At 45.9% G+C, this 20,719-nt stretch overlaps 1 protein-coding gene across 5 annotated transcripts in view; it reads left to right on the top strand.

Moving 5' to 3' along the window:
- The window catches only part of UBN1 (ubinuclein 1), a 34,308-nt gene that overhangs the window by 8,708 nt on the left and 4,881 nt on the right, over positions 1–20,719 (top strand). For 3 of the 5 annotated variants that reach the window (XR_014713251.1, XR_014713252.1, XM_084640783.1), the window contains exons 6-17: positions 563–666; positions 2,738–3,176; positions 7,694–7,764; positions 8,813–8,942; positions 9,170–9,288; positions 9,757–9,885; positions 10,947–11,090; positions 13,330–13,380; positions 14,396–14,438; positions 15,473–16,696; positions 19,478–19,730; positions 20,073–20,162. Coding sequence is in view for 2 of the 5 variants with exons in the window: in XM_084640783.1 (XP_084496909.1) it covers positions 563–666; positions 2,738–3,176; positions 7,694–7,764; positions 8,813–8,942; positions 9,170–9,288; positions 9,757–9,885; positions 10,947–11,090; positions 13,330–13,380; positions 14,396–14,438; positions 15,473–16,696; positions 19,478–19,730; positions 20,073–20,162 (2,797 nt within the window). In the remaining 3 variants the exon portion in view is untranslated. The remainder of the gene's footprint in view (positions 1–562; positions 667–2,737; positions 3,177–7,693; positions 7,765–8,812; positions 8,943–9,169; positions 9,289–9,756; positions 9,886–10,946; positions 11,091–13,329; positions 13,381–14,395; positions 14,439–15,472; positions 16,697–19,477; positions 19,731–20,072; positions 20,163–20,719) is intronic. The other 2 variants (XR_014713250.1, XM_084640784.1) reach the window with 2 other exon arrangements.

Below are 20,719 nucleotides of genomic sequence, written 5' to 3'. Positions count from 1 at the left end.
CTGTCTTTGTGTAGAACGAGTGGGTGGTCTCCATTCGTTCCTAGAAGAGAAATGGCACCACAATTATCACCCTTAGGAGCTGGTGAATCTTAGCAGGAAAGCTCAGGTGGGAGTGGAAATATCCTCCTCTCTTGCCCCAGGGATGAGCCCTTCACATTGGTGCTGAGGTACGTTGGGAAGGGAGGGCTCTGCTGGGGAAGCTTGCTCTACTGCCCTGTGGTACCTGCTGTTTGAAGGGTTTAAACCTCCAGGGCTATCAAACAGGCACATTTCACCAGCACTAAACGGACCTGAATAAAAGGGAGATGGGAAATTCAGTTGTCTTTGTTCATGTGGTGCTGGGCTTAGCTAGAGGAATCCCAAAAGAGCTGAAGATAGTGTGCTAGAGCAGGCAGTAGCTATGTGTACGTGGTGTGGGTTAGTATCCAGTGGGGGTTGATTTGAGACATTCAAAGGCCGTTAGTGGCAGATCGGAAGTAGGGCTTAGAAGGGCCTCCCAGGGACAAGAGGTCACCATTGTGCAGCCCACCCTCTCTGACTCTGGTTTGTGTTTAATCCCCAGAAGCGGAAGTTGAAAGAAGGAGGTGAAAAGATGAAGAAGAAGAAGAAAGACGACTCCTATGACAAGGAAAAGAAGTCAAAAAAATCCAAGTTCCCCAAGGCCGGGTGAGAAGGAGCCCTATGTATTCAGGGGGCGACGGAAGTTCTTGGGTGCCAGTCTACCCCCGCCTCTCTGAGGCCAGATTGCATTTATATGTACTGCAGTAGTGCCCAAAAGCTCCAGTCAAGACACGAGCCTATCATGGTGGGGACTGGATAAGCTCCTAGGAAGATACTTCCCTGCCCTAAAGAATTTACAGTCCAGGTGGGCAAAAAGCCAGATGCAGGTTTAGGGGGAAACGGCCCAGCATCCAAGCAAAGGGGTTGGGGCAGTGAGGGTCACCTGGCTTGTTAGCTGTGTTTCTTTTCATTATTTGTGTTCTCTCTATTTGTGACAGGCACAGGGATGGATGAGGGGGAATGGCATGAGGGGGTAAGTGTAGAAGAGGGAGTGAAAGGAGGATAATGGATATTGAAATGGGGAGAGCAAGGGAGGGAAGGAGCATGAAGTGTTAGGTGTTAAAAAGCTGGGGCAAGTGATCAGAACTGAAATGCAAAGCAGTGTCTTGATGCCACCCCTAGGCAGATGTTTGACCCCTTGCGGAAGGCATTTCTGGTTTTGAGTGCTTGCTCTCTTTAGTCTCTCTCCTTTGAAACTGGCTTGTCATTGTTGGGCTACAAATGTAACCAGTTCCTTTTGACACTATAAGTGTTCTAATGCTTCCTAACAGCTGCAGTTTTTACTTGCTTTGATTTCTGTATCTGCTTTCTTTGCCTTACAGGCTCTTTCCCTTATTCTCTTCCCCCACTCACCCCTCCCCTCTCTGCAGCTGGCTCGATGCGCTTTCCCCTTGGTCTCTTCCCCCTTCGCTTTAATTATTTCCCTGTGTTTTCTTTTCTTTTGTGCTGTTTCATTTCTGGCAACATATTATTGTTCCAGTCCTGTCTCTCTCTCAAAAGCTGTCTGACTTGTCATGTTGAGTGCTTGGAACCTTGAAAGTCAATCAAAAAAGGGAATTTGATGTGGTGGTGCTACTAGAAGGGAAATGTTCAAAAGGCTTCTTTCAAATCAACTCTTCTCATATTTCAGTCTTTAGTACAAATGGTTTCAGTTTCTATTTGTGCACTTCTAGTGCATTCGTTGCTGTGCTATCTGGGCTGCATGCACCTGATTAATTAAAAGCATACCTTGATGGAGCAGGAGATTTAAGCTCCACCATACCAGGTCCCATCACCAAGAGAGGACTTGTGCATGAGATAGGGCCTAATGCTATGCACGACCTATCATTGGTATAAGGAATTCCACATCTGCCCTGCACCAAGAATCTCCTGCCCTCCCTGCACCTCTAAGACACAGCTCACAAGAGTTTCACCTGGAATGCTTATGGTGAGTGGGCCATAGATGGGGAGGTAGGCTCTAAGAGAGTTACACTGTAGCGCATGAAGAATCTTAACATTAGGGCCAAGACCTCAGAGTGGTGATGGAATCAAATGGGGAACAAGTAGAGAGCTTAGAGCAGTGTTGTTATGGGCATTCTAAGCTTTTCCTTGCTGAAGGTGGCTGGTGTGCATTGGACCATCCGTCATTTCCCATGGTCTGTCAGCTGTTTCCTCTGTGATATAGTAACGTGTTTGAGGGTAGTCATGTTAAACATCTTCACTCCCCACTTAACTGCTGTTCCGTGGGAAACATATTCATGAAGTCTGACATAGGAATGATCAGACAAGTATGTACAAGAAATCTAGTGGATTGTAAAATGGGAGGTGAACTTATTATGTGCTAGAACTAGAAGGGAGGACATTTAATAGTCAGGTAAATCTAAAAAAAATAGTATGTTGAACAGGAATATCCCTGAGTCACTATCAACACTTGGTGTTGTACAAAGTTGTACTTTTCAGAAACACAGTGCCGAATTCCTAGCAGTGGCCTCTAGAGGCAGTAGCTCCATGTTCTGGGGGAACTAGGGGTAAGGCAGAGTAGGTCCTGGGTAAGTTTCATCTGGAGATCAGCATGCATGGTTGATGCTCTGAGCTAGTACAAAGGTATTTCCTCTCTCCTCCCCTCTTCTTGCGAGATTCCCTTCCCTTTATGGGGCTTATTGTCATAAGGATGTTCTTGTTTTTCCCTTGCTTACAGCTTCACAGCACTAAATGCCAGTAAGGAGAAGAAGAAGAAGAAATATTCAGGTGCTTTGAGTGTCAAAGAGATGCTGAAGAAATTCCAGAAGGAGAAGGAAGCTCAGAAGAAGAGAGATGAGGAGCAGAAGATAGTGACACCCTCACCAGCAGAAGCTCCGGCCCCGCGGGAAGTGGAGACTATGTCTGATCCTTTGCTATCTCTCTTTGGCCACGCCAGTGACAGTGACTTGCTTCAGGCCGCCACTGCCATGGACTCCCTGACCGATTTAGACCTGGAGCATCTCTTCAACGAATCTCCAGAAGGGAGTCCTTTCCATGACATGGAAGATGGGAGTGACCCTCTTGGGATGGGCTTGGAACAGGAGTTCAAACAGCCACCCTCCCTCCCAGATGGAGTACCAGCCATACTGGAGAAACGCATCAAAGAGCTGACTCAGGTATTGCAGCTAGATTAGGCATGGGGTGTACTGCTCAGTAGGGGATGGATGGATTGTGCAGCTGATGGAGGAGGAAAGGCTCTTCTGTTTCGTACACAGGCGAGTCTGCAGCTCCACCAGCTGGTGGGCCTCTGTCTGACATAGGATTGGCTTCACTTCACATAGTTCCCCCCGCTTATGGAAGTGAAGGACTGTGTGTAGAGCCAGGTGTAGTCCAGCTAGGGGTCACCCCAGCTTTTGCTGCACTTCTTCTGCACTCAGTGCTTTGAGATGGTGTTAAAATGCTGCTTAGCTCAAGCGTACTACGTTCAGTAGTTGGTAAGCATAACCTTTATCCTTGTCTTGGAGAGACAGGGACTTGGCGATCTAATAAGTCAGTTCCATCTCCAATTTCCATGACTGACTTAACCTGAGTGGGCTTATAATAGGAGGCAGTGAAGCTGGAAGCCAAGTTACAGGATAATATCCTTTAAATCCAGTGGTGGTGAGAAATAGGACTCTGAAGTGGTGCTACATTCAGCTTCCTGTACACTAAAACAAGCAGATGCCAGCAATAAGTTTTGGCTTTTCTTGACATCTTGTAACATTGTAGAGCCCATATATCCAGGAATGAGGATTCATTAGCATTGTTAACTCAGCTCCAGTTACAGAATCTTCACCTTGAGATGCACAGAGGTGGATGCCTCAGTTAAGGCTTAACTATATCTTACCACACTTCTGCCAGGTCTCTCTCAGTGGCAGAGAGGTCTGAGATGGAAAGAAAGAACCCAGCTTGACTTTCAGATCCCACCTGTGTGGCACTGACCATTGGGGGAGAAGGGAAAGAGTACTTTTAATTCTAGAAGACTGATATGGAGATTTTGAGAGGTAGTAAACAGTGAGCCTCTTGAGGATACTTTAGGGAATTGCATTTTAAAAACCATTTGGTATTTCAGCTTCTGTAAGAGCTGTCGTGCCATTTGTTTATGGACATGTCATGGTGACATTTCTGTCCTGCTACTAATATTTAAATTTAGACTTCAGGTCCTAACCTCTGCTCTTACCCTAATGTAGAACAGTGGGACAGTCACCATCTTAGAGCATGTGCTCTTACATGTCTGTTGAGGTAGTTCCTCTTCATTAGCACGTCCCTCTTCGAAACCTGAACTCTTTGTAGTGGTGGTGAGCTGTCAGCACTGAGGCATCACAGGATAGAAAGTTCGGCAAGGTGTTGCCACAGCAAAGTATGGGTGATAAAATGACATGGAACTTTTCATGGAGGTAGCCATTTGTTACTTTGGCTGTTAATGGATAACTGGAACAGATGTCCCTGGAGTGTATGTTATCTAGTGGTGAGTAATACAATGGCTCCCTTGACACAGAGTTAATTATTACACTGCTGCGAGTTAGTGTGATGGCCAATTACTGTGTGGTTATGGGGGAACATTTCACAGTGTAGTAGAAAAGCAGGGTCGCTGCTGGGTTATGTTTCTAGGGGGCAAGAAACAGTTGCATTTTCAAACTTGTGTTTCCTAAGCCCCCTTGGTCAGTCTGGACTCTGGAGAACAGACCCTGTTAGCAGGTGAAGGTGGACAAAGACCACACTTCTGGATGCACACACCCTAAAAGAGGCCCGTTTTCTGCCCATATCAGCAACTGGGAGCATCCCTCTGTCGAATGGAAGCTTTCACACATTCTTCTCTTCTTTTCCCGCCTTTGAGTTTTTGGTTTTAACCCTCTCCTCCCTGGTAGGATTTTCATAGTGCTGCTTTTCTTTTTAGAAAATAATTTTTATTTTTCGCCTGTCTACTATCTGTGTGGTGGTGTCTTTTGGCCATCTGCCTGCTGCTGCTATCAGAGATGGGGGTCACTTTAGGAATGTAGGACCTCTCCTTACTCATTCATCCCTTACCAGCCTGGAGCTTGAAGCATCAGCATAAGTGATTTCAAAGCCATCTCCCCTTGCTAGGGCTGGCTAACTCAGTGTGTGTAATTCCTGGTTAATCCCAGCCCTTGCTTTCTTGTATAGTTCCACTCACCAGCACAGAAATGGTACTAGGCGACCTCAGCCACAACCTATAATTTCTTGCTATCCCTCCTCCAGTTGTTTGAGTTATTTTTACCATTGTTCCACATTCTTATTGCTCTGATTTTTTTGTGTGCAATTCTTGTTACTTGGGAAACTTCCTGTACAGGATTCCTTGGCTGGAACTGACCCATCTGTATGTGTTGACCGAGCACATTTGGTTGGTCCTCTGTCTTCTGCTAGGAAGTCCTATTGCCTAGTGTCCAGAATGGCCTAGTAGGGACTGGGAGAAACCAAATTAGAGTTAAGTAAGAGGCCCCTCTGCTTCCCAGAGGCAGTCGTTGTCTCATGCTGCATATGCTACCCAAACTGCAAGTGCGGGTCTGACTGCTGCAGCATGAAATAAAACACTGTGCCCTGGAGCCGTCTTGCGCTGAGGTGCAAGTAGCTGCTCCTTGTTCCCAGGGGAAGGCTGCTGTTGAAACATACCAGGTGTGCTAGTTGCTCAGGAGTCCTCTGCTTGGCCACAAGGGTGGGAGAGTGCTTCTCTCAATTTCACAGGTGCATTGAAGTGAGAACTATCATTGGCTATTGAGCTGGAGGGTTTTCTGGGGCAGGGTTGGGAGGGGGGACAGTCTTGAGAAGTGAGGGCATGGAGGGGATGAACAGAGGGCAGGACTCCTTATATTGTCTGCTTCTGGCTTGATGGGATCATATTTACAGTCCAGCTATCTTGCCCTTCCTCCAGCCCCACATCTATGAATTCACACTGCACCTCACTGAGGCTTGACAGTGGGGAGGGACTCCTCTATCCCGAGGTGTTTCTGTTGACATTATTAGGTACATACGAAAGGAAGGCAAGCTGGGACCTGCTGAGAAGCTGCCAAGAAATGAGAGAGCGCATAGGGTCTGAGTCTCGTCTCCTCTCTCCTCTCCCCTCTCCTCATTCTTGCCTCAGCCGAGAAATCGTACAATTGTTTAGAGTAAAATAAAGGAGAATTGTTAAAACTAGAACTGGGCCAGATCTGTGGGATGATAGTCCATCTCATGGCTAATGCAAAGGATCTTGTCTCCAAAAAGGCAGGCCAGCGGATTGAACTCCCCAGACCTCCTGCTCTCCAGTAAGAAACTGGAACTGGGCAGGAAGTAGATTTTCCATTTTGCAGGAAATTCTTTTGATTTTTTCTAAAATATTGTTCCATTCCAAAACAGAATGAAAACAAATAATTTTGAAATTTCCCATATAACAATTTCCACCCCTACTCCCCCCCCCCCCAGAATTTTGTTTTGGTGCAATTGAAAGATTTCATTCTGATAGAATGAATGTAAAATAAAACAATTGAAATGAAAAGTCAGTTCGAAATGGAAAATTCAAGTGTTGCATTCCAAAGAGGTTGAAATGGAATATTTTGAGCATATCAAAACCGCCTTTGACAAAATTTAATGTAGAACAAATTTGGGAAATCAACACAGTCTCATGAAACATTTTGCTTTTCTATGAATGATTGACTGAAGTCTCTAAGAGGAAATGCTAGAGTGCCCCTGGTTTTCCTGGGTGATTATTTAATTATAGACTGTCCGCATTGGATGTGCGGAGTTGTGTGACAAGAACACTACAAATCTGGGGCTTATGCAGCAGAGGAAGTGGTGCCTTACCTGGCACATTGTACAGGCTTGCATTGCTTTCAGTGCTGGTGGGTGCTGTTTATTCACAGCATATCTCCTCTTGTACCCTGGTGCTTCCAGCTGGGTTTGTTAATGAGCAGTACTGGTTCCATTTCTCTTCAGTTTCTATAACCCTCCTCTGCTGGAAGGCCCATGTTTATTGGCAGACACATTTTCCCCTGCATCCATTCAAATGAAGGCAGTGGCTGGGTGGCCCAGAAATGCAGGGCTGCACTGGAGTAGTGTTTTTTTCAGCTGTTCCTTGGAATGCTGGCCCAGCACACTGGTACTCTACTCTGGAGCACCTCTCAGGAGAGCCACATGCTTTCGGTGTAGAGGTGAGCGCAGGTAGTGCGGTATGTGCAGGTCAGAGCAAGGGGGTGAGAACACCCCCTTCCTAAAGTAGAGAGGCCCAGGGCAACTTGGGGGAAAGCAGAGCACATCTTACATTGGTGTGCTTTACTTGGAGTATATTCCAGTGAAATAGAGCAAAACTCAGCTGCCATGTGAAGTTAGTGATTGCATCCCCCGTGTAGAGTTAATGGTGAAGCTTCAGCTAGAGGGGCCCTAGCGCAGCTAGCTGATTGGCTGGGGTTTTGGGGCAGGCCTTCCAGTTCCTGACAAGTGGGACACGATCCGAGCTCATTCATGGAAGTGCATGTCATGCAAAGTAGGTGTTACTTCCACTTGGAGTCTTGGTATGTAACCGATGCAGAGTCTCCCTGGAATAAAGTTGCTGATAGTTTTATTACAGTATCCCTGAGGCTGCTTTGAAAAACATTTGACTACTTGTGCCTCTTTGTATCTGTCTGTGAGCTAACAGCTCATATTGTCTACTGTGAACCAGGCTGCCAGAGCTGCAGAAGGAGAAGGCAAACAGAGGTTTTTCACCCAGGATATCAATAACATCATACTGGAGTAAGTATCCTCATCTCTTACCTGCCATTAATATAGAGGAAGGGGACACAACTCTGGGGAAGGGAGAAAGTTATATAGAACACGCTCCAGTGGTAAATCTAGGGGGAGAAGATCTCCTGGCTCTAGGGTTGAGGGGCATGGGTGGGGAGCTGCCCTGTGTAAGCTCCTCCTAGGTGTGTTGGGACTAACCCTGATGTACTCCATAATTGGCCTTAAATTGGAGAATACCAAATATTTGGGGTGGGGGTGAGGGTGGGGGAGAATTAAGAGGTGTGTCCAGTCATCCTGTTTCCATCTCCAGCTGATGTTTAAGATAAACTGTTGAAATGTGCTGTGCTTGGTCAATTGAATCAAATCTATAACTGGAAATAAAGTGGCCTCTTCTAATTACAATAGCCTTTTTCCATGAGGGCTCTTAGTCGTCCTATTCCTTGCTATCCAATCCAGAACGGTATAGGGAGTATCCCCTGGTTAGAAGAGGGGACTAAGAGCTGGAGCTGCTGGGTTCAATTCCTGGCTATGCCACTGATTTTCTCCGTGACTGGAGTGATTCCCTTAGCCACCCTGAATATTAGGTTTACCCATCTGTAAAACGGGGAGAATACCTACATGTCTTATCCAGCGTAATTTTCTCAAAGTGCTCTGAGAGCCTTGGATGAAGGGTGAAACGTGAAAAGTATGTTATCTCTGGTTTAGGCTGCAGTGTTTCTGTTGTGATCTGTTTTGACTAGGGTAATGTGCTCCTTGGGGAATATCTTTCTTGTTTCATTGCCTAAAGCTTCATTGGTCATCATGGTCCTGACTGCCTTGAAGGAAGTATGGAAGAAATGACACTCTTGACCTATATTGGCTGTAATATGCTTGTTATGTGCTCTGTTATGATGGTGGTGGGCATGTACTGAGTGGAAAAGCCTAGACTGTGAGATTCCTGGAGTCAGCTCACCACATCCCTAGTATTATGTGACTTTCTTCATGTCAGAATATTTGTGTTACTTTGAGGAAACCATGTTGAAATCACAGTCAATAGTCTGTCTATCCTATTCTTCAGCATAGAGCTGCAGACCCGTGAGCTGAATAGCCAGATCCGATCCGGAGTGTATGCTCACCTGGCCTCCTTCCTTCCTTGCAGCAAAGACACACTGGTCAAACGTGCCCGCAGGCTTTATCTTTACGAACAGGTGGGTGATCTTAGAAGCAGCACAATATCCTTTAATTTGCACTTTGACCATGCTCTGGAGATCAGGAATTTTCTTCTTTTTATGAGGCACTATTGTCCTCTGCTGAGCATATAGCAGTCACCATGTCTAGTGGTACCGTTACAACACTGCTATTGTCTCTGAACTATGGGATCTCTTGAATGGAAAGTTCTGTGTGAAACCTCACCGTGTCCTGTCGCTCTTTGCAGGGTGGCCGACTGAAGGAGCCTCTCCAGAAGCTAAAGGAAGCCATTGGCCGGGCAATGCCAGAGCAGATGGCTAAATATCAGGAGGAGTGTCAAGCGCATACCCAGGCCAAGTTTGCTAAGTAAGCTTTTCCTTTTCTTCTCAATATCAATCTGTATCTCTTCTCAGCAGGTACCCTCCACCTGCAGGTTGCTCTTGTGGCCTTTCACTTCTTTTCAGTCTTTTGTTTATGTGTTTAAGCCTAGATGGAAAATTTCTGAAGGGCACAAGGGTTGTCAAGCTGTGTCCTTGCCCCTCGTGCTGTGGTCTTGCTGTAGCATTCCTGTAGATTACCAGAGGTTAGGGGATTCTGCTGTAGCAGCACCAGATGCTTCAGAGGAAGGTGCGAGAAACCGCCTAATCTCTAGTTGTTGGAGATTGTTTTAAAATCTGAAGCATGAGGATTAATATCTCTTCCATAATTTATGTTCGCTTTCTATAACTCCGGATGTTCTTGTCCATATCCATGTCAGTCCTTTTCTGAATCATTCTACATTGTAATATCTGTGGCAGTGAGTTCCACAGTTTACTGATTCCATTCTCTTCTCAGGATGCTGGAAGAGGAAAAGGACAAGGAGCAGAGAGACCGGGTTTGCTCTGATGAGGAGGATGATGAGGAGAAGGGAGGGAAGCGGATAATGGGACCTCGGAAGAAATTTCAGTGGAACGATGAAATCAGGTTTGGACAGATTGAGTCTTTGACCGAATCTTTTCCATTCGTTCCATTCCAGACCCTTGAGCTTGATGGAGCTGGGAGTACACAGTGTGACTTTGTTTTATCTCTGGCTTTCTGAGTGTGTCTGACCCTAAATACTGAATCCATTCAGGGTCTGCTCAGAGGTTTGGTGTTGCAATCTTTTATGAGGCCAGTGCAACATTTGTTAGTCTCAGATTCTGCGTGTATTCTAAAATGCTCCCGCTTCCAGGCATGGTGCTGGCTCTTCAGGAGACAGTAAGGGGCTTCAATGGGTAGATGCGAAGATAGTGGCTAGATGAGAAGTTTAAAGATATTTGATAATAGGGAGCCTTTTTGGGAAAGAAGGAGCTATACTGAGGACATGAGGTCCTACAGATTCTAAAATGACCAGATTGCTGGTAATTAAAACTGCTGGTAAGAATGCAGCAGCTGGGATTCTAGAGTCTGATAAAGAAGAATATGGGTATTCTAGAGTCTGATAAAGAAGAATATGGGTAGGGTGGCATGGTTGAAGGGGAAAATGATAAAGGGCAAAGTGAAAACTGATCAACCCCTCATTGTCTCTTTGTTCCACAACAAGGGCACAACATTATATTAAGGGCTGGTTCCTTTAGAACATAAAGGAAACTTCACTTCACACAGCATCTAGTTGCCTTCTAGAACAAACTGCTGCAGTTGGTTATCAAGACAAACTGGCTTAATTTCAGGGCCATTAATAACAGCTAAAGTTATGGCAGAGGGCAACCACATCTTCTGCCACAGGGTATTAAGTTGCGGGAGCTAGGAAGTATCTACTCTCACACCTACTCACCCACTCTGCCCAGTTGGCTGGGTGCATTACTGTGGAGGTGTCACTCTTCTCTGAAGAATCACCACTTGGGAACTTCTGGGCTTGTGATCCTCGATCTGGTCCATAGTCTGACCCAGAATGGCAAATCCTAATGTGAGGAGACTGATAAAATATTCACTCAACTCTGGTTAATTGAGTGCACTCCGGGGGAAATTGTTGTGGGTAACCTGGTCTGAATCTGCCCATCTCTCAGGGAGCTGCTTTGCCACGTGGTGAAGATTAAACTGGATGGCTATGAGCTGGAGAAGAACAAGGCTCAGTCTCTGGAGGATTACGTGAAGACCTTTCTAGACGCAGAGGTCAAACCCCTCTGGCCGAAGGGCTGGATGCAGTCCAGGTGAGTCAGAGTGAGGCTGTCAACACTTTGCGCTCTGTTGTTCCTTATCTCAGAGGATCTTGCAGTATGTCAGACATGAGTGAGGTCTCATGTCTCAGTTGTGTTCCCATCTACCAGAAGGGAAAAAGCATCAGAATGATTAAGTGACTCGCCCAAGGTGTGTCAGTGAGTCTGTTCCATAAGTGGGAACTGAACCTGAGCTCTTCACTCTTAATTGCTAGGCTGTGTTTCCTCCTTACACATTCCACTGAGGAAGCCAGCACATGAGTGGGAAGTGGAGTCACTTTGGTGCTACTATTGGCTGTTCTCTTGCTTGTTTTGCTCAGTAGCTTAAAAGAAAGGCAGTGGTAAACCTCTAATATGGGGATTCTTCATCCCTTTTTCTGAAGTGAGTTGGTCTGAAGGGGAGAAGTAGGTCCCAGCTTTTTATAACCATTGTGTGAATGGTCAGTAATGGGTCTAACTGGACACCTGCATGCCTAGGTACTGCAGTTGTACACAGAAAGGAGGTTCACAAATGTGTGGACATTTGTAATGTGCCATTCAGAGAACATGAGCTCGGCAGTGGGATTGGAAAATGGGTAAGGAGGATTCCGGAGCTTAGAAGGACGCTGCTGGATTTGAGGTTTGTAAAACAGCTTTTATGTGAGAGTAATAGAAATAGTTCCACTGCTGTGTTCTGAATTCCAAATAAATAAACATGGAAAACCGTGAACATTTCAATGTATAAACAAGCATTTCGTGCAGTTTAGGAGTAAAGTATCCATTGCAATTTGCGACTGAGTGCAGGAGAACTTAGACGTGAAATTGACTAGACAGTGACTATGAACAAAAATTGCTTTTCCCGGTTGCTTTTCAAATGCTCAAGCAAAATTCTCTGCTCTTCAGAGCTCACAGGCTAAGCTAAGGGCAGACAAGCAGACAGAAGGCAGGGGAAAATGAATAGGAACATTAGGCAAACTGTGTATAGTTTATATACAAGACAACTCAATTCACTGTACACAAGAAGGCAGAGCTTGGTTAGGCTACTGGTGTGCTGAGACCTCCGCTTATCATGTGAACCAATATTGTCTCTTGTTTCCTTGTTTTCCCGAGTTTGTCAGCATCCACCCATTGTCTCCTGTTTAAAATACTTAGATGGTAAGCCCTTTGGGGCAAGGGACTGGCTTTTGCTTCTGTGTTTGTACAGCACCTAGCACAGTGGGGGTCCTAGGTGCTATGAAAATACAAATGATGATGATCTTGAAGAGGAGCTTCCATGTGGACAGAATAGAGATTGTGTGGATGAGTTCAGAGACGTGGTGGTGCGTGCCGAGTGTATTTTAGAGTCTGAGCTGAGAGAGCGGCAGTTAGTGAAAGTAAGCTGGCATTTGTTTTTTTTAGTTTGTTTTAACAGCCAAATACATTTAATAACGGAGGAGCAGACATATTAAAAACATAAACCCTGACGTCTGGGTAAAAAGATTACAAACATGCAATCTAGAGCAGTGGCTCGCAACCTTTTCTGACTACTGTACCCCTTTCAGGAGTCTGATTTGTCTTGCGTACCCCCACATTACACCTCACTTAAAAACTACTTGCTTACAAAATCAGACCTAAAAATACAAGTGTCCCAGCACACTATTACTGAAAAATTGGTTACATTCTCATTTTTACCATATCATTATAAAATAAATCAATGGGAATATAAATATTGTATATAGAGCAGTACAAACAAGTCATTGTGTGAAACTTTAGTTTGTACTGACTTCGCTAGTGATTTTTATCTTGCCTAGTTTTACAACAGGCTACTATCTAGATGAGTTGATGTGCTCCGTGGAAGACCTCTGTGTACCCTCCAGGTGTACACATACCCCTGGTTGAGAACCACTGATCTAGAGGAGCAGCTGCCGTTATCCTTCTGTTAGCTGAATTGGTGTTGGTATTGCCACGCCAGTTGGTTTAGCCAGTAGCAGAGGGCTCGCTGTGAAGTTCTAATAATTAATAGACTTGGAGCCTGTGGAGAGAGTAGCCCCCACCCCACCCCAGAGGAGGACTTGAATGGGGACATTTTGTTGCAGTAGGAGAGAGGCTTCCTGAGAAGAATTGGGTGCCAAGTTACCAGCTTTTCCTGCCTCTGGCAGTTTGGCTCACCACAGCATGCATCATGGTACAGCAGAGTTCCGTTGTCTCCTGTGATCCCTGTCATTCTAGTGAGCACGGCTGGATAGAACTGATCACGGCTCTCTCTCCTTTGCAGGACTCTGTTCAAGGAGAGCAGGCGTGTGCATGGACACCTGACATCAATCCTGTGAGTATCTTGCAGCACTTGCCCTCTTCCTTGATTGTTGTTGTACTGTATTGTTGGTTGCTACCAAATAAAGTTCTCCCCGTTCGTTCTTTGCTCCTACGTGAGGCCTGCAGTCTTGCTTGTTCAGCTCTCTCCAGATGCAGCTTGGCTTTGCATGAGCGGAGAGCGTCTCTGGGAAGTAGCGTAGCTATAGTTTGCATATAACTTCACCTCCAACAATAGATTCGCGTGCACCTTGTTCGCCTTGAGATTTCTCCCAGATAAGAACTCTAACCTGGGCTGGGCTTTCCTAGAATTTAATCATTCAACAGAAAGGGCCACTTGTATGCTATACCCTTGGAGGGAGCATGGATACAGCTTGTGCTTGGTTCCATCAGTATGCAGATGGCACCCTGCTCTATTGGTCTTCATTCAATGTGGACTTTTTCTTATTGCCTGGCTGAAGGAGGGTCTGGGATAAGCATGGTAGCTAAGGCTCATTGCAGGCAAGAAGGAGGGATACCAGTTTGCCAGGAGAACCATGTGGAATTCAGCTGAGATGATGCCTGCCCTAATGACTTAGAGGAACCTTCCTGACAGAGTTTTTCTGAGGATGCTTCTGGATCCATGATTTCTCCTGGCATCCCGGGTAGCTGGCCTGAGCACAAACGATTGTGGCAGTTTCTCTCTGCGGGCCTCTTATTATAGTTCCTTTGTGACTTCTGGAATGTGTTATTGCAGTGTACTCAGTTCAACACTGACTCGATAACTGGTTCAGGACATGCAGGCCAATTGCTTTCAGTGACTAGTGCTCCACCAACACTTCTGCCTCCTCCCTCACTTTCCTTGGGCTCCTGGATGGAAGTCAGGACTTTCTAGAGCAATAGCAAACTTCATGTGGTTTGAGTCTTAGCAACCTGAGAAGCTGCCTCTCTTCCTATGAATCTCAGTGGAGATCAGTTGGTGCGCTCCTTAATTGGCTTGTTCTCCAGGGAAATTCAATGAGCCCATATGTCTTTTGTCTCTCTCCAAACAGGGCGAAGAAGAAAGTTATGGCTCCTCCAAAAGTGAAGGTGAAAGTGAGTTTTGTTGTCTCCCTGCCTCCCGGAGGCTGTACTTACCTGTCTTGAGATGGGGAGGGACAGTGTTGCTTATGATGTGCACTGAACTGTCCCCATATCAGGTTGTTATACCAGAGAGGGAGGATCCTTCTTAGTCTCCACAGGTCAGATACTGTCTGTGAGAATGTATGGGGTGGAGGTAAACTCCAGCTGGTTCCAGGGCATTTGGATACTAACATGATTGTATATGAAGCAGACATAGCAAGCTCTGTAAAGGCTGCATTAATAGAACAGGTATAAAAGATCTTGCTTTAGAGCCACCGTGGAACACAAATAAACTCGCTAAGTTTCCCCAGTAATGTCCTTCTCTGAGGAAGTGAAGTATTCAGTGGTTCTCGTAACATGAGAGCAATTGAGTATGTTTGTTTAGCTGAAAAAGGGCAAAGCCTCCACCATCCATCTAGATTCCCCCAAATCTGTAGGCCCCCAAAGTCTGTAGACTTGTCTTACATTTTAACAGGACTCCTCAATTCCTTGTCTCCACTGAAATCCAGCGGTCATGAAATCTCTTGCCCGTAGTTACCTCTGTCTATACTTCAAATAAGAGATACCAGCAGTAATGTCTGGCAAATGTTGACTTTCTAAAGGCAGTTTCTTTACCCCATTTGAGAGGCTCCTCAATGGGGTATTTCCAACCCAGCTTAGAGCAGAAAGGAACTGGAAACTGAAAGTCTGTTCTGGCAAAAGTTCCCTTCTAGCTTTGTCTGGTATCTGCATGGGGTGATTGTTCCGTGGGTTGGCACTCAGGTGGGTAGTTTGCAGCAGGGCTATGTGAGTAATTTGAATACATTGTGCAAGTGGGGGGGAAAAAAAGCAACCAGCTACAGCACTGTACAGCTGCAATTGTTGCTCACAGGATCTGTGGGCAAGGCAAGTTCCTGAGCTGTGTCTTGCCCAACTTCTGCCACCGGAATGAATGTAATAGGCAGCATTCATTTTCACCAGTAAACTCTGTGTAGCTGCGCGTCTCACTCCTCGTGACTTTCTTGCAGGACTCCTCCAGTAAGCCAGATAAGAAGACGCTAGTGTCTGTTCCACTGACCCACTCAAGTGGCCCGGTTTCTCTGCCTTCTGAGCCCCAGGGAGTGGCCATTGGCATCAGCTCCCAGACCAGAGAGCTCTTGTGTCTCAGCGTTGCCCAAGCATCTAGCAGCACTACTACACCTGCTGCCTTTAGCATGGATGACTCCCTGGACGAGGACTTAATTCGTAACCCAACCTCCTCCCTGGAAGCCGTGTCCAAGGAATTGGCTGTGCTTAACAGCCGAGCCTGTGGGAGCCCTGATTTCACCCTCCCTGGACCCCCAAAGCCTCCTTCAGAGAAGATCATGAGTCTTGCAACTTCAGAGGAGAAGCGGAACTTTTCTAAGTCCAGCTCTTCTCCTACCCCACCGCCTGCTGGCTCTCTACAATCACCTCTCAATTTCCTGGCCGAACAGGCCCTGGCTTTGGGCCAGTCCTCTCAAGACAAAAAGGCAGAGAGTTCTGGTTACAAAGAGCTGCCCTGCCAAGCGTCCCCCAGTAAAATCCTCCCCGATGTGCACCAGTCCAAACAGAAGCACCACAGCCTGCAGCGAACAAGTCACGGGCCCCAGACGTCCACCCCCTTGCCAGTTGCCCAAGTGAAAGTCTTTCACTCGAGCAGCCAGCAGCAGAAAAGCTTCACGTCCCCGGCTCCCCGGCAGAGCCCTAAGTCTGTCTCCCCCGTGCCCCCACGTTCCCTCCTCCAGCCGATCAAGCCATCGACCAAAGCTCAGGGCTTTCATTCCTCGGTCTCATCTGCGGGCAGCACTCCAGCTTCTAGCAGCTCCCACAAGAGCCCTGGCTCCTCAACGGCTTCCCTAAGCTACGCAGGAAAGCACTCCACCAGCTCTTCAGGGCAGTCCTACAAATCTCCCTTCGTTTCCAGCTCCCTCTCCAAGCATGGGGCTTCTTCCAGCAGCTCCACGTTGTCCGCAGTGTCTGCACACCAGAGCTCCTCCTCGGGGGGCTTGCTGTCGGGTGTGCAGACTCCCTCCCCAGGGCAGGCTTCCAGCCGATCCTCCCCAAGCTCCATGGTCAAAAAAACCCCTGTCTCTCAGAAGCTGACTCTCGTAGCGCCACCTGGTGGTCCAAATGGAGATTCTGGTGGAGGAACTCAGGGGGTAGCCAAGTTACTAACCTCCTCCATAAAGCCAGCTGTGGTTAGTAGCACGGCGTCTTCTACCTCTGTGCCAGTAAGTATATTGCTGGGACAGCCCAGTCTAACGTCATTGTGTCAAGCAATGTCTTGCTAAGATCTGCCTTAAAGTGAAAGCTTCAAAAGAATTTCAGGTGTTTCTTGAGGTTATTTATTTGTGTTACTGTAGCATCTAGGAGCCCTTGTTATGGACCCCATTGTGCTAGACGCTGTACAAACTCTGAACAAAGACAGTCCTGCCCCAAGCTGTCTGTTTAGATTCAGGAGAGTGTGTACTCAAATTCCATGGACATGGGATTTGCTGCAGAACATACCCTTTGCCACAGATTTGGTGCTCCAGAATCTAAGCTTTCACTTTTATTTAAAAAGAACCAAAGTTTTTAGCCCATTATGGGTTATGAAGAAAACCTTCTGAACTGCGACTTGAGTGTAATCTGTGCAGTGCTATCTGCCTGAATTTGCAGGCAGCCTGAAACAATAGCTCAAAGAAATGTCTGTGTCTGCTCCCCCATTCAGCTCAATAGGATGTAAACTCTGAAATCCAGCTAGACAAATTTCCACGATGGATAAAAATTGTGATTTTAAAAAAAAAATCATTATTGTAAGAGAGAGATCAAATTTCTCATTTTCATATTGCTGATTCTTTTCTTCCCATTTTATAGTTTTAAATCGTCAAAGTGAATTTTTTGTACTTGCTTCTTTAATTAACTTCCTAACTCTTAGATTTTCAGGTTTTACAGAGAAGTTTTTTTACTAATTAGTTTCACACTACAGAAGCTTGTCTGTGCCAAAAAAGACAAGTCTAGACCTTACTGTGAGAACAAAACCAACTCAGACACAAAATAGATAAGCAAATTGTGCATGCTAGATTTGCAAACATCACCACTTTCCAATAGATTAAACTTGTACGAGTTAAGAAAGCTGTAATGCTTCAAGCAGGCTATAAGTCTTGCACTAGGGTTTGCAGTTTAAAGTCAAGTGGGACTGGTGCTAATAAATCATCCAGTTGCTTTTCAGAACACCACCCAGAGGAGCCTAAATTTGAGCTTAGGAGCCTTACTTTAGGTATCTATTTCTAAAGACGGCCTGTGTGTATATATAAAAAAAACATGAGTTTTTAATGCATTTAAAGTCTGAATAACATTGAGTCAAGCTTTGTTTTGAAGTATCAAAGAATTTATGCCACCAAGGCCAGTTCTATACTACAAATTTCTGCTGGCACAGCTCTATTGGCTGGGAATCACACCCCTTCACACCTGACTGACATAGGTGTGGTGGCAAAAGTCTCCAGTGTGGACAGTTACACAAGTAAAACCATGCTTTTCCTGGTGTAGCTTATTTTGTTCAGGGGGTCTGGAATAAACTATGCCAGGAGAAGCATAGTATTGCCAATATAAACTGCATCCACACTTGTCTGGCAAAGCCCTACTAGTATACTAATATAGTTCTACTGGCAAAACATTAGAGTAGATCAAAGAGAATTTTTAAAATAAAAATGCAATTTTAGCCCTTTAAGCCTGTGCATATGTATTTGCAGCATTAAGTTAAGCATGGAGGTAGTTTCACTGAAATCAGTGGGATTAGTCGTGAGTAAATTTACCTCTGTGCTTAAGTGTTTGCAGGATCAGGGCCTTAATTTTCATGATTTTGCTTTTTGTCCACAGAAATTTTTATAAAATTCAAACAGGTACCCTCCCCATAGTGGCATTTAAACATGACAGCATTTATAATTGAATTCAGTTTCCATTTTAATCTAAAGTTGCAGTGGAACAAATTTAGTTTTCCAGACTTCAACATGATTGATATCCTCCCACCTTAGAGATTTCAGTATTAACACTGGTTTCACTGCTGATCAATAACTGGACACTGAAATGTGTTTGTTTCACAAACTCAAACTGCCTCCGCCCCTTCCCAGGGGCTAAAATCCTCTAATTGTCACCTACCCAGCTACCACAATCTCCTGCTTCTCCTTGACCACTTCCAGATCCAGGTCAGCCTGTTCTGTGCAGAATTCTGCAGCATACTGAAAATTCAGGTACTGTGCAAAGTAAACCCAATGTAGGATCTCATTAAATAATCCTGGAGCTACTTCTCATATTTACTTCTTGTGTTTAATGCAATGAACCCCGCGGTTTTCACTCCCAGAAGAAAGCTTATCAATTCTAGATGCCTTCATATAACAATCGACTGTCAAGTCAGCCATTCATATCTACTCTTTTTTCATAACACAAGAAGGGGATGGGCTGAGAGAGAGTTGCCAATTTGTGTGTTTCCTGTTTCTAATCAAGCTCTAGAGCTCTATGCCGTGCAGATTACTCAGAGCAAGAGCTTAGTAGGATTCATCAGAGAAGTAGGCATGTGACTGAAGAATATTTTCAGTTACACTGGTAGGATAAGGATAAGGATACAAGTTTATTGGAAATGAGCCCTTGTGCTTCGGGACATAAGCCAGAGGTTAGTAAGAAACTTCCCGTGTGGCAGTGTTCGTGCATGACAGCCAATCATAGAAGTGTTTACACCTTCTGAAGGATCAATTCACGGCTGCAGACAGGATTCCAGACTAGATGGACTGCTGGTCTGGGCCAGTGTGGTTGTTCTTCTGTTCCCAGAAACAGAACCTCCAGACACTGGATTGTTTGCATTATGGAGCTGGTCTTCTGGTATCTGGCAGGCAGGCATTCTGTGTATGGGGGAGGAGGCTTTGGGCATGGGTGGGGTGAGGGGGTTGGGTTGGGCAGAGCTCTCCTCATCCAATGGGAAAGCTGATGAGGTACCATTGTGTTTCTATTTTGACTAACTTTTGCTGTTTCATTTCCAGAAAGGAACCAGTGGAGCTGTGCTGCTAACCAGCTCTCCTCCCTTAAGTGTACTGTCTCCATCCTACAAGTCCAGCAGTCCAAAGCTGCCGGGTGCCCTGAGCTCCACCCCGCTGGGGATTATCTCTCCCATCCATTCCTTTCCTCTTCACGTCATCTCCTTCAGCTCGGACTCCTCCCCCAAAGCAGGAGTATCCAAGGATGCAATTGTCACGGGCCCTGCCCCTGGAACTTTCCACCACGGCCTCAGCCACAGTGAGTGTTTTCCCCTGTGTGTCTCTCTCATGCCTGTGCTGTAAGAATTGCATCAGGACTACTGTGTTAGACCATTGCATATGAGCCCATCTCTCATGTTGTTGCTTTGTGCTTGTAGTTCATGCGTTTGTGTCTTAAGCCAGTGGTTTTGGAGGCCCTCAGGCATGTACCTATAGCTAGCCCAGAAGTCCCAGCTATCTCTGTCTTCCACTGTTCAGCAGAACTAGTACTGGAGACAAAGCTACAGGCTCTAACGGCTGCAGCTACTCTGCTTGTTTCTGTCCTCAATGTGTATTTGTTCTTTTTCCCCCCACCCCTTCCTTTCTTTGTTTTTCTCTCTAGGTCTTCTGGCTGGCTTGCACTCCAGCCCGCACCATGCAGCACCACTCCCACACTCTGCCCTGTCCACCCATTTACCGCAGAGTTTGCCAGGTAACTTGTCAGACAGTCTTGTTTGTCTTGTGCCTTGAGTCATCTTCCGCCTTGATGGATGGCTCATCTTGGGGTGAAAGCACCACCGCCTTCAATGTTGTCTTTACTAGTGTAGTCTTTGCTGATGCTTCATTTCACCAGCCTCATGAGGTTTAGGGTCCTTAATGTCCTGTGCGTTTGCTGACTAGATGGTAGAAATCTTCCATTCCGGAAAGACAGACCCCTTCCCCAGATGCATTTTGGGATTTCTGAGTGTCTCAAGTGGTTTGGCTCTGTTCTTGGTGCATGTTAAAGGCCCACTCTACCAGGATTAAGAGCTTTATGTGGTTTTGCATAACTTGCCAGTACTGTCTAGGATTAAATGTGCTAGTTGCATAGAGAATTGTCACCTGTGACCTCGCGTTGAGCTATCTCCAGGAGGAAATACTGCTCCCATGCATAATATCATGCTAGTTGGCTGCCTCTTTTTCAGCCACAGCTTTATCTAGCGTTGGTCACATGACCTTTTTGTGAGTACGTTCATTGTGACCCCAGCTGGATACCTTCAGAACCAACAC

This window comes from Lepidochelys olivacea, assembly GCF_965140295.1.
Source record: "Lepidochelys olivacea isolate rLepOli2 genome assembly, chromosome: 10".
Taxonomy (NCBI): domain Eukaryota; kingdom Metazoa; phylum Chordata; order Testudines; family Cheloniidae; genus Lepidochelys; species Lepidochelys olivacea.
Note: the sequence above shows the minus strand (reverse complement) of the source record. Positions and strands in the feature narration are given on the sequence as shown.